A 12,393-nucleotide genomic window follows, 5' to 3' on the forward strand; every position below is an offset into this window, starting at 1 on the left:
ACCGGCTCCAAAAAACCCTCCCAAATTTTCAACCTAAAGGGGTGGTAAGGAGAATTTAGATGTTCTGCCTCAGTGTAAATATGGGCCTTTTATCCCTGGAAAATCCTTCCTGAAACCTTGTCAAAGTTACCAAGTTTTGTCCCATCACTCTGTTTGATTTGGTTTCCATTTATAATTTAATCTCTCTCTCCTTTCTCCTCTCACTGTGAAGTTGGTGAGCTCCTCAATGTGAGGGAAGAACAAGCACCTCACCAGATTTAACTAACAAACTTGAGGAAAAAATAATTTTAATATTTTTTTTTCTATTTTCCCTCTGTAGCAGAACAGCCACAATTAATTGTTCCCCCTGAAATTGTGGAGCCTCTTTTTTCTTACTCTGCAAGTGCAGAGGTGGTTGATTGATCCACAGGAGTGGTTGGAGGTATCCAAGGAGCTCTGAATAATCAGAGTTGGACTGAATCCCACAGAAAAAACCCATACCATTTCCCCAGCTCTGTTCTCTGAAGCCTGCACACATTATGCAATGGGATAGTTCATTTTCAAACAGTTGCAATCAGATTTTAGCAGCACTCAGAATCCAGTGGCTCCCATCACATCCCAGCTCAATCTCTGAAAAAAAACATCCAGATCCCAGGGTTCTGAGGGCTGGAAAAACTTCTCTCCATTTTCTTTTCTGCTGTAAATACCTCAAGAACTTTATAATAAATTGGTGAAACTGGCAGATTTAACCCAAAGTGGAGACAATTCCTTCCCAAGCCCGTGGTGCACATGCCCTGCCCAGAGGTCTCGCAGGGCTGGGAGCAGGGCAGGGCAGGGATGCATCCATGGACACTCCTCACCTGGCAGGGGCTGCCCTGCAGGAGGGAAAGGATTTTCTAGAAGGCCTGGAAGGGGGAACACAGGATTTGTGACTCTGACAGAAAACAGGAGCACGAGTGAAAAAAAATGAAGGGCAGAGAGAGAGATCTGAGTGTGCCACACCTCAGTGGCTCTCCAGGAGAACTCTGGGCTGCTGGAGAGAGGGAAGTTCCTCCTGCTGCACATTCCCCAGGCCAAATGTGTCCCTTTTGTGTGGACAATCCCTCAAGATTTGAGTATTATTTCTATTATTGTTGTAATAAAAAAGTTTAATTATCCGGATAATCATCTGAAGTGGAGAACATTTTTCTCCCCCCAAAGACTGAAGACTGGGTATGAAGCTACCACTTAGATCACCAAAATTACAGAGTCCTTAACATTTAAAGAGCTGCCTCCAAAGACAGTGCCCCTCTTTATGTAAAAATCCCAGTTATGTTAAAAATGAGCTGCACAGTATTTTGTTTCTTTCTGGCTTTCTGTTACAACACAATGGAATCAAACACAACTTATGGGAGAATGACCATTTGTGGTCAGGGAATGGATTCCAGGATTTCAGACTGGGAGGAATTATTAACTCCTTGGAATAAAGCATTGACTGCAGGGGAGCAGCTGCACAGGAGCCACAGAGGTGCCCAAGTCTGGGAGGTCACAATGGTTCAGCACTCACTGGCCAAAAACCACTGCTCAACACCCCCAAAATATCAAAAATATGAGTAAAATACAGACAGGAATATTGTGGTAGCAGCTCATGGATCTTTGTTCCAGCTTTCTCCAAAATACTTCCAGGTAAATGCAAAGGGGCAAACTAAAAGGGGAGGTTTCCATTTGATGCCTGGAGGTGTGAGAGGTAAGGTTTAAACTTTCTTATCACCCAAAAATCTGGGAGAGAAAAGTCCTGTCTGGGAAATCAGACTCTCAAAAGAGGGAGCTGGAAAAAAGAGTTTTCAGGGATTGGTGGGATGGTGGCAGAACTAAGCAAGCACTAAGTCTGATGAAAGAAAGGGATTTACACAACAGGCACAGGGCAGATATTCCAGATTCTAAGTAAGTTTCACTTCATGAGAAGTCTGGGTTTTCTGAGGCATTAAATTCTGGAAAAGGAGTTGGGTAATCATGGAACAGTTGCAAAAGAAAAGAACATAGATGCTGAACATGAAAACAGTTTCAAAAAGTACAAGATGAAGGCAACCAAGCAGCAATAAAACAGCCTTGGCTTCTCCAAAGAATTGTGGAAGGAAGAGAGCAGCACCCACAAAGCCTCATTAAACAGACTGTGCTGGAGATCTGAGGGCTTCAAAGTGCTAAGAGTTCAATATTCAGAATATTTGTAGGCAAGGATGAACATACAGTAGATATTGCAGACAAATCCCAAGTCAACAAGAAATTCTACCTACAGGTGGATTCTTCCTTTCTGAGGATGAGAATGCAGGACACAGATTGTGAGGGATTTATTTCCACATCTGCTTGTCTTCAAATTCTTCAGGTTGGCTGCATGTTAAGGTTAAGGGGTGATGCTGCAGTCCAGAGATAATCAGGAGGATGCTCATCTTTGGGACTTTGTAAACTCAGACAGGAGTAACTACAATTAGCTCTTGGGTCAGAAAACCTTAAGTTTTTCTATAGAAAATACAATTACACCCATTGTCCTCTTATCAGATTTTAAAATTGCTGTTATCAGATTTTAAGATTGCTGTTAGATGTTAGAAAAAACAGACTAAAAAAGCCACAGTTGTGAAGAGCTGAATTTTTTGCAAGCAGAGACAACAGAGTGAAGTGTCCATTCCAACAGCTGGCTTGGCTTTCCTGGTCATTTAACTTTAGCCTGCCTTGGAGTAAAAGTGTGAAACTTCCAAATTATGGGTCCATTTTATGGTAAATAAGATTTCCCTATTAACAGGAGCAGGAATGAAGTCAACCAGCTCTGGATCAGTCCATTAGTTCCACCAGGAACTTCCAGGTATTTTCTTCATTTCATTAATCATCTGGATCACGGTAGGAACTTTTTATTTCCCTCTTTCTCCCTCCCCCTCCTCCAGGGAAGAACCAGCAAAAATAGTTTTTTTACAACAAACTCCATCTCAGGAGCTTTCATTTCAAGATTTCAGGCTGTTACAATCCCCACTCAGGTTCAGGAGGGAAATATCAGAAGGAACACAGATTGTAGGGCTCTGTGAGCTCTGTAACTCCATTTCAAAGCCAGCTTTTTCCACAGCTAGAACCGAAACCCTCAAACTTCTACATAAAAAATCCTTTCACTTCAGAGGCTGTAAGAATAAAGAAATTTCGTAAAGAATGAGACACAATTAAAGGAAACAGCCCAAAGGAAGAGGAAGGAGCATGTCCTTTCAGCCTTATCAGATCTGTCCTGCAGAGCTGTAGCCCCTTAAACCACATCCCCTGCCACCTCTGCTCCTCAGAGCAGAACGTGTCCACTGTGACACTCTGCAGCTTTCCAGCCCTGCACAGAAATGTGAAATAAACTGATTGCTTTCCTTGCTGAACAACCCCTTTCTATTCACATGTGGCAGGAGGGCTGGCAGAGCAGACCCTGCAGCCCATTTGCAGGGAGGGGAGCTGTCAGTGGCAATGTCAGCAGCACTGGGGGAGATTTCCCAGGGAGTTTGTGCAGCCTCCAGGACCAGCCCAGACAATGCCCTGAGGAACCTGAGCTGGACTAGGGAAAAAAAAAAAAAAAAAAGCGGGACTAGAAACTGCCTCAGGTTCCTCTGGAGGTGAATTTTTCTGTGATTCCATGACAAGATACTCCAGCCACAGGCAGGAGATGAGTGGAGTAAAGGAAGATCCCAGCACTGCCAAAAACCCCACTGCAGCTGCTCATTTATCTCAAAGCTACCACTGCAATCAGTTATTGTGGCCACAGCTCTGCCAGTTCCAGAATATTGTTAATTTTTAAAAATCCATTCTAAAGAATCAAGCCTTATTTTGAGGTGATTTAAGATCCAGACATTGTAAGGAAGGAATTTTTGATAACCAGTCACGAAAGTTGACATTCTCAATCTCTGATAACTCAAAGCCATCAGAGAAAAAAAAAAATTGTTTCTCCACACAGGACTCAGACATAAGTTAAGGATTAAAATAGAGTGGAAGTGAGGAACTTCTGACACAGCTGACAAAGCCTTTAGCACACACAAGCCCTCCCTCTCAGGCCAGATGTGCAAGCTCTCCCCTGTTCTCCCTGGAAGGGACAGAGGTTCCCAGACAGCTCAGAGAAGTGGGCTGCATACCAGACTCTTGTACAACACAGATATTTAAACAGTGTCTGGAGCAGGGGGGAAATAAAGCAGCCTTTTTCTTGATTATGATGCCAGAATGAATTTCTATCAGTTATTGAAAGTTGTCCTTAAAAAAAATTTAAACCAGCTTTTGTGACCCAGCTTTTGATCATTTACTGGTCTTTCTCAGAAGACTGAGGAGTGAAATATCAATTATTTAGGGACAAATTTGCCCCTTAGAAACTTGTATTGAGCATTCCCAACACACATAGAACAGGGCATGAAAATCCAAAGACAGAATTCAACCACCTGCTTCTCCACAACTCCTGTGCAAATGCAGCTGCCAGCATTTCCAGTACACTTGGTGACATTATTTCTAATTTCTGTTGTGAAGTGAGAAATTTGTTACTGAGAAAATCCTCCTGACCTAATACCGAGTGAAAATGTTGCAAAGTAACCCAGGTTTCCTCACTGCCTGGGTGATTTCTGATTTATGTACTTCCACACTGAACATTGAAATAATTTTTTAGGGAACAGACACAAAGAGCCCTTCAAAACAGAACTCAAAAAGTCCTCTCCAGTCAGCATTAGGAATTAGTGCAATGCCCTGTGCTGTTTTTTCCTTATCTGTGAGCAGGTGTGCAAATGAATAGAACAATGTGGGCGCGTTGTCCTGCCAGTGCCCAAAGAAATCCAACCAGGAGGTGCTTTACACATTCCTTACTCACAGCTCGCATTGTCTCCCCTCTGCCCGTTTTAACTCTTTGCTGTCTCCTCCCGCAGGAAGTGCTCCAGTTCCCCTATTTAAAGCAGCCATTGACTCATTCCAAAACTTGTTTTAAACGAGGTAATTTTGGAGAACAGTTCAAAACTGAGTTGTTACTCAGTGTACCCACTGCTTGTCTGTGAAAACACGCTGTCACTTTGTCACCTCACTCCCCAGCACTCGTGGGGAGTTTCTGAATGCAGCTCAAGGTTTGATCAGTTCTGAATTTCTGTTTAATTACAGACCACCATAAAAGAGGGAAGAAACCTCCCTAGAGTTATTAATACTGGCATCAAATTTGAGGAATGCAGGGTGTGATGGAGCAGCCTCCTGGTGACCACCCACAGCAGTTAATAAATAACAATTAATAAAGAGAGGAAGCTGATGAGGAAAGGGAAGACTGAGCAACAGAAAGGATGAGTGGAATTCGATGTTCCTTTTCAACAAGTGATTTCTGGGAAAGCAAACAAAAAGAAATAAAAAAGAAGTCAAGGTTTCCCAGTTATTGTACATGACCCTTCCACTTCCATTTTTATGATAAATGCTTTATAAAGACCTGCTTGTGGTCTGCTTGAACTTCTTTTTTCTCGTACCAAGCACCCTTAAACGCTGTGGATTAAACAAGCCAGCAGCCTTTTCCAGCAGGAACTTATCAGATGGGAGCTGTTAATTCAATCACGGCAGAGATCCGTTTTGAATTTGGCCATCTAAAACGCTGCTAATTAAGTGAGATTTCACTCATTAGTCGTGCCTAATCATTCCCGGGGAGTGAAGTCAGTGTCGTGTCAGAACAGAGCGCTGCCTTCTCCCGGGCGTGGCACGGACTTTGCTCTGCTCCAGCCCGGAGCAGCCCCAGTGAAGATGTGGAAAAGCAGCGCAGGGTTTTCATTTTCGGAAGAGCTGGAACGATGTGTGTGCCTGTCCCCACGGCAGCAGCCGGGTTTAACCCCTTGCAGCCCTCGGGGGCTCGCTGGAGCTCCGGACGCAAGGCAAGGCAGGCTGCAGCTCAGCCCAACACAAAAACCCTCTCGAGTCCACGTTGACAAATTCTTTAACAAGCCCTGTGGTTACAGGGAAGCTGGTTTCAGTCTGAGTCACTCCTGTTCAAACAGTTTACTGGAAATGGAGGGGAGGGGGAATTTTCAGAGAAGTCATGTGATGGCCAGACAAACCACAACCAGTAAAGGTTCAGTGGAGGCAAAAACAGGTCCCGGCAACAACTGACAGCCAGTGTGCAGATGGCACCCAGTCATTTCCAAACCAGTCCTGCTGCACCTCGGCATTTCCACGGATTTAACCCTTCTCCAAGGCTGTATTCCTCCCCAGGCAGGACACAGCACGGAGAGTAAACAAACAGCAGTGGCTGATAGTAACATAGGCAACTAGAAAATATTTTTACATGGAGGTTTGGCTGCGGGCGAGGCTGCACAGAAGCAAACCCCCCGATGTGTAAATCATTAGTTCTTAAAGAAATGCCACTTAATGAAGCCAAACACTCACAGCCATTAAGGATTAGATATGCAAAGATATCAGTACTTTCCCCTCTTAGCAAGGAGCACCAGGATACAGCAAGGCCCACGCACTGTCACCGGGTACCCTCAGGGAAGCTGGCACCAAAAGTTGCTTTTTCACTCCTCGCCTTGAAGTGTTTCAGCATGACAGAGAACCGAGAAAAATTACCAAGCAGCAACTATGAAACTGGTAAAAGAGAGTCCCTGCTCATGTGTGTGGAGACACAAAAGTGCACCAAGAGTCTGTGGCTGTGTCATTGCCAAAGTGCTGCCCCAGCACTGAGCATTCGCTCCCCCTGACTGAGGCTGCACTGCAGATACTCCCTGTGGCCAAAAGGCAGCTCTGATAAAACCTTCCTTCACTCTGGAGTCCCACTGCAAGAGAGCTGACAGCAGCTGAGATGCTGTTTGAAACGCTGGTGGGTTTTAAACTCTGCCTTAAGTAGGAACAAATGCCAGCTGGGGCGTGCTGGGCTCTGCCTTGTGGCGGCTCTGGGGACAAAGAAAAGCCACCCCCTTGTGCAGGGCACGGCCACGAGGCAGCTGGGACACTCCCTGCACGGAACTGGGACTCGCTGGTGAGCACACAAAGGGACAGCGAGGAAGGAGAAGTGAGTGTTCCTTTAAAATAAGGGGCTTTTTCTCAAGCGTGCTAATGGGAAGTACAGGACAGGCACATCGGCTGCAGGTTAATGAGCTCTCTCAAAAGCCAGCACAAGGAGACAGGTCACTCAGATCTGACATTCAGGACACAAAATCCATCAATAGACTCTTTAAAGTAAATGGCATTTTACTCTGTGTAACTCTGAATGGAGCACTAAACCTTTATGCTGTTTAATCCTCTTAGGTCCCTTTTTTGGCTGTTTTTTTGTGGCCCAGCCAGGAGCATATTCCCCCTCCCAGATCCTTCAGGCTGGATGCTGTAGCCACCATCCATTCTCACCAGAGAAGATGCTCATCTGTTTCTCCAAATTACCATTGTTTTTGAGAAACAGCAGCCATGAGCTCTCTGAACAAGTCACATGCAGCAAAAACGTCAAAGCAGCTGGCTCTGCCTCATGGGCAAAGAGCAGCTCAGCTATTCTTCAAAATCCAACACCCATCCCCAAACCTTGCCAAAAAAATGGGTGCAAGGAGACCTTTCTACTGAAAAAATGCTCCTGTCACTTGACATCAAGCATTTGCAGCATCCCCAAGGCACAGGACACTTGTCACAGCCCCCGTGTGAGGCTTCAGACTCTCAGAGTGGGAGAAAGCTGATGGAGGTAATAACAATTGTTAATGAGCAATTTAAAAATAGACACCACCACTGCTCATGAATACAAATTACAGGGCAAAGAGTGATAAGCTATGCTGGAGATTGGGATTTACAGAGGTCATAGGAAAGGCAGGCCTGTCTCCCACAGACATCCAGAGAAAACATGATTGAAGCCAAGAGCAAAAAGGAAGTCACATTAGCAAATGGAAAAAACTGAACTGTCAGTTTTATGAGCACAATACAATTTAATCGGATTGTCAAAGCCTCATGTTAAAAGAGTTTATAGAAACCAAACCACAAGTGGAGTTTGAAAGATTTTTTTTTTTCCTGGCCATCCATCCACAAACCAACACGCTTCAATCCAAACTCAATTGCCAAGAAAATAAAATCAAAAGTACTGGTAAATAACAGCATCATTTTCCTTCATTAATTCCACAAGGCCATTTGTTTACTCCAGGCAGTCAATACAGCTATAGTTTGGCCTGGCCTCTCAAAATGCTCTCTAGCAAAAATTTTCTTCCCAAGAATCTCACTGTGCGTTCTGGAAACCATCTCTGGCTGCTCCCACAACTGTACACACATATAATTTGCTGGGAGAGTTTCAGTAAACACAGATACTGAAGTCATGTATTGAACTGGTTTCCTTGGTTTTTTTACCACAACTTGATTTTCATACAGTTAAGGGATTACTTTGTAAAGCAAAGATTGATGGGAGAGAAAAGAACAAAGCAGATTCTTTTTTCCCCCTGCTGCATCTTTTAAAAAATAGAAGAATTTACTATTTATAATAGCAGAAAAACCCTTTGGAACCTTCTAGTAGGGGGAGGCTTTTGGGAAACACAGGGTTTACTGTTAGAATTACTAGATTGCACTCAGTATTTCCAGACAAACCACTTTCATGGAAAAGCTTCATCCATTTTTTTTGAAGGAGGGAAAAGAAAAGTGTATATTTATCTCCAGAAACTACCCTGGCAGAGGAGTTTAAAGACATCAGTGCATGGTAAATAGCATCTGCTGGTTTTTAACAGCAGTCTCATGACCCGTTTCAACTTAGTGGCAGACAAAACAGGATAAGAAGGAAAAATACAGAGGGAAAAATTCGGTGGCAAACAGCATGAGGAAAAAAATGTTTGATTTCATCTAAAACACTATCAGGAACTGGTGACCAGGATACAAACTCCTGACCTGAAGGAAAAATTACCCACAGCAGTACCTGACTGATGTGCAGCATCAATTGCAAACTGTGCACTACTGAAGCCCTGGAGAAAATAAATGACAAGAGCAAAAAAAAAGGGACTTGGAGCAGTTTTGATGCATTTCCACATCAGGAAAAATATTTCCTCAGGCTGATGAATGGGTCACACACTGGTCCCCGAGGGTGTCAGTGGCAAGGCAGGCAAATGTCATCTGAAAGGGATGAGCTGAGGCTGAAAATCATCTCTGGCCAGAGAGGACTTAAATGCATCCAGAACAACCAGGATTATGGAACAGCAACTCCTCTACCCCTGTTTTCCCAGCCCACTGTCTCCCTGCCTTTATTGTGCTGCTCTTGGGACTCTAAATAATTGCAGTACCTGTAGCAAATACTTGGCTGCACTATTTTATCTGCTTCAACAAGCTGCATTCTTGTCCTGCCATCACCACAGGTATCACCCAGTGCAGGATCTTCTTCCATCCTGGGAAGTCTGTTGTGAACTCACACCAACTGATTCTTTGGTCCCTTCTCATTTAATTGGAATGGTTATTTACTCCTCTAAGTTGCTCTGTGTTTTATTGACTCTGGTGTTTTACATGCTGTCCTTACTTGTGCAGTCTCTGCGTGTTCCAGCATCTCCTCGAATTCCTGGTACTCCTCATCATCAGGTTCAGCACCCGACAGCCGGGCTGCCCTCGCCATAAAATAGGGGGGCAGCTCTCCAATGGCTGTACCAGCACCCTGGGAAAAGAACAATCCTGATTTATTTTCCTGTTTATTCCCAAACACAAAACATGTGACGTGCACAAATCCCGTGGCCGTTCTCCCAGCCGACAAGACCAGCTGTTTGGAGCAGTTTGCTTTCATCCACCAGGTCAGAATTCCCATCATTTCCAACAGAATGCTGCTCCTTTGAATCCCCATTTCCCTTTCTTTTTCCTGTGCAGGGGAAAGCCTGGGGGTTGCAGGGTCAAGCAGACACGACCCGTGCATCCCTGGGGCCCCGTGGAGCGGCGCGTGGCCGGAGCCGTGGGAGGCTGGAGCTGCTGGCCCTGCTGTCCCCCACATCCCTGCTGTCCCCCACATCCCTGCTGTCCCCCACATCCTGAGTCAGCACTGCTGTGTCTCACCCCACCACATGATGCCAGACACATTCCCCAGCATGTGACAACCCTTGATCCCCAGGGGCCTCCAGAATGATCCGGCAGCTCCTCCCCGGTGCTGTCCCGGAGTTTGCTTGCTCAGTCATGGGACTCTGGGCAAGTGTTTGTTAGAAAACAGACTCAGGTTTTACTACAGCAAGGAAAAAAAAGGTTAAGCAAAGCCTGAGCTCGAGTTTTCCCTCTCCTTCAGCTGGGATAGCTGGAGCCAACCCCAGATGAAAGGACGGCTGCTTTCTCACCGCAGGAAAATTGTATTTGTTTTCTCAGGACATCAAATGACTCATTTCAGTCTTGTGGGTAAAGGCAGCTTTAGCTTAACCAAGGGAAAAAAGAGAGACAAGCTAAGATTGAACATATGGATAAACAGAGGCTAATGGAACAGGAACTTGGAATTAAGGCAGGATGGTTTAAATTTAGGGCAGGTAAGAGACAATAGTTGGGCACTGCACGGGAATGTGCTCCCTGCAGATGGCTTTTCTCTCCCAGGGTCAGCAGTGAGTAACAAATGCTTTTCTCCTCCTTTGAAGCAACGTGAAAGCTTTTCAATTTCCTTTGTTCCTGCTCTATACACAGCTGCAAGCAAGAATTCCAGCTGCTGTGGATATTCCGAATCAACAGGTTGTGGTTTTAAATACCACCGCAGTTAAATTCTCAGTTTAAGCACCCAAAGTGCACACAGGCCTCAAATGTTTATGCCCTTGTTTTCCACAGAAGAAAAAAATTTAAATGACTGCAACAAGCTGAACTTCATTAATCTGCATATTTCTGGCACAAGGGGAAGATAAGCCTGAAAACAGTAGCAACAACACTTCAGAAAAATTAACTTGAGGTTATGTTCTCAGGGTGATGCAAGAAGAACAAGTCACATTGCTCCTCCAGGCTCTGCCAATTTGCTTTGGCTTCGTTCTGTGAACTGAGGAAGAGGTTTGCATGTGTGTACTGGACATGAACTTTCTTTAAATTGGATAAGTCACATGCTCATTATTACAAAACATTTCAGAAGTGCAGCAAAAATCATATGATTTCATGTCTGCTGGAGATAGGTTCCTTAAGTGTGTAAAAGAAAAAAAAAGAAAAAAAAAAAAAAAAGCAAAACCAGCAATTAAGGGCTCCAAACCAGTAACTATTTAACTGCTTTTTGTAACATTAGATATTTTCACCATTTAACTCTGAATGCCAGTTTTACATGGAGATTCCTTGGCCTCACAACAAACTGGAAAGGCAAATGCTAATCAAAATTCTTTTACATTCAAAAAAGGAAACTGGGAAATGACTCCACTAGAAAGAGTCTTTTAAACAGATTTGATCCTGTTCAGGACACAGGCAGCCTGTTCTGCTAATCCCAAGCAATTAAACATTTTTATTCTTTCCCCTTAATTCTTGTAAAAAACCAAAAAGGCTGCAACACATTAAAAATATAGGGCACTATTGAATTCCTTGTCCCTGTGGGATGGGAGGCTGTGAAAACTGGCATTCACCTAAGAGATTGTTTGTGAGCCCTTCTGCAGGCCAGGGCTGCTGCAGCCAACTTTTACAGGGATTGAAAAAAGCATCATTTTCATCCCACCTAATAACTCCTGGGGCACAGGGCTATTTAATCCTTGTCACACTCACTGTCAGCAGGAATGGCCATCACTGACACGCTGGGGACTGGGAATGATTTTAATCTCTGGCTGAAGTTGGCTGCTGATGGTTGGGTGACCCTTGTGCAGATAAATCCTCACATTTCACCCCACAGCACACTCAGCCTGGGCAGCTGTACAGGCACAGCTCTGCAAAGTCACCCTGGGGTGATCTCCAAAATCAGCCTTTTCACCTTCTGGAAGTCACCATTCCCTTTGCTAAGTGGACATTTAGCTTGAGAGTGACAGAATCCAAAATAACTCTCTTCCACAGCTTCCATAAGAAGTGAGCTGGAGTTAGGACAAAAGAAACACTCTGGAAGCAGAGCAGCAGCAATTGCCAACTTGATTTGGCTTACAGGAAATTAGCAAGCAATGTTTATGTACTCAGAAACATTCCAAGAAAGCATAACATTACACGAGACACCAGTGCAGGACAGAGGATGCTCCCCAGGGAAAAGCCAGAGGAGACAGAGTTCAGAGCAAAGGTAGCTGACAGGGAATTTGAAAAAGGGGGGGGAAAGGGTGGAAAAGTGGGATACAAATGTTCCTATTCCCTTGTCCTTTCCCTAATCTAATCCAAGGAGCTCAGACCACGAAGGCACTGCTTGTTCTCCCCCATGGCTGCTCTGGAGGACACGAGGTTCCAGAGGCTGCAACTTCTGCTCTCTCATTTCTGAACTTCATTCTCCTCTCAGCTCAGTTTTTACATGCTGCAGATGAAGCAAGAGATGTTTACCCTCAGCTGCATTTTTATTTTGCAACCCTAGAAACGTAGCTGTAAATG

The 12,393-nt window shown here is 44.5% G+C and overlaps 1 protein-coding gene across 2 annotated transcripts in view; it reads right to left on the bottom strand.

Annotated features, from left to right (window-relative positions):
* Window positions 1-12,393, bottom strand: part of VMP1 (vacuole membrane protein 1) — a 59,592-nt gene that overhangs the window by 21,208 nt on the left and 25,991 nt on the right. For both annotated transcript variants that reach the window (XM_064394494.1, XM_064394495.1), the window contains one exon: window positions 9,431-9,562. In XM_064394494.1, coding sequence (XP_064250564.1) covers window positions 9,431-9,562 — 132 coding nt within the window. The remainder of the gene's footprint in view (window positions 1-9,430; window positions 9,563-12,393) is intronic.

The sequence above is a fragment of the Passer domesticus genome, chromosome 19 (genome assembly GCF_036417665.1).
Source record: "Passer domesticus isolate bPasDom1 chromosome 19, bPasDom1.hap1, whole genome shotgun sequence".
NCBI lineage: Eukaryota > Metazoa > Chordata > Aves > Passeriformes > Passeridae > Passer > Passer domesticus.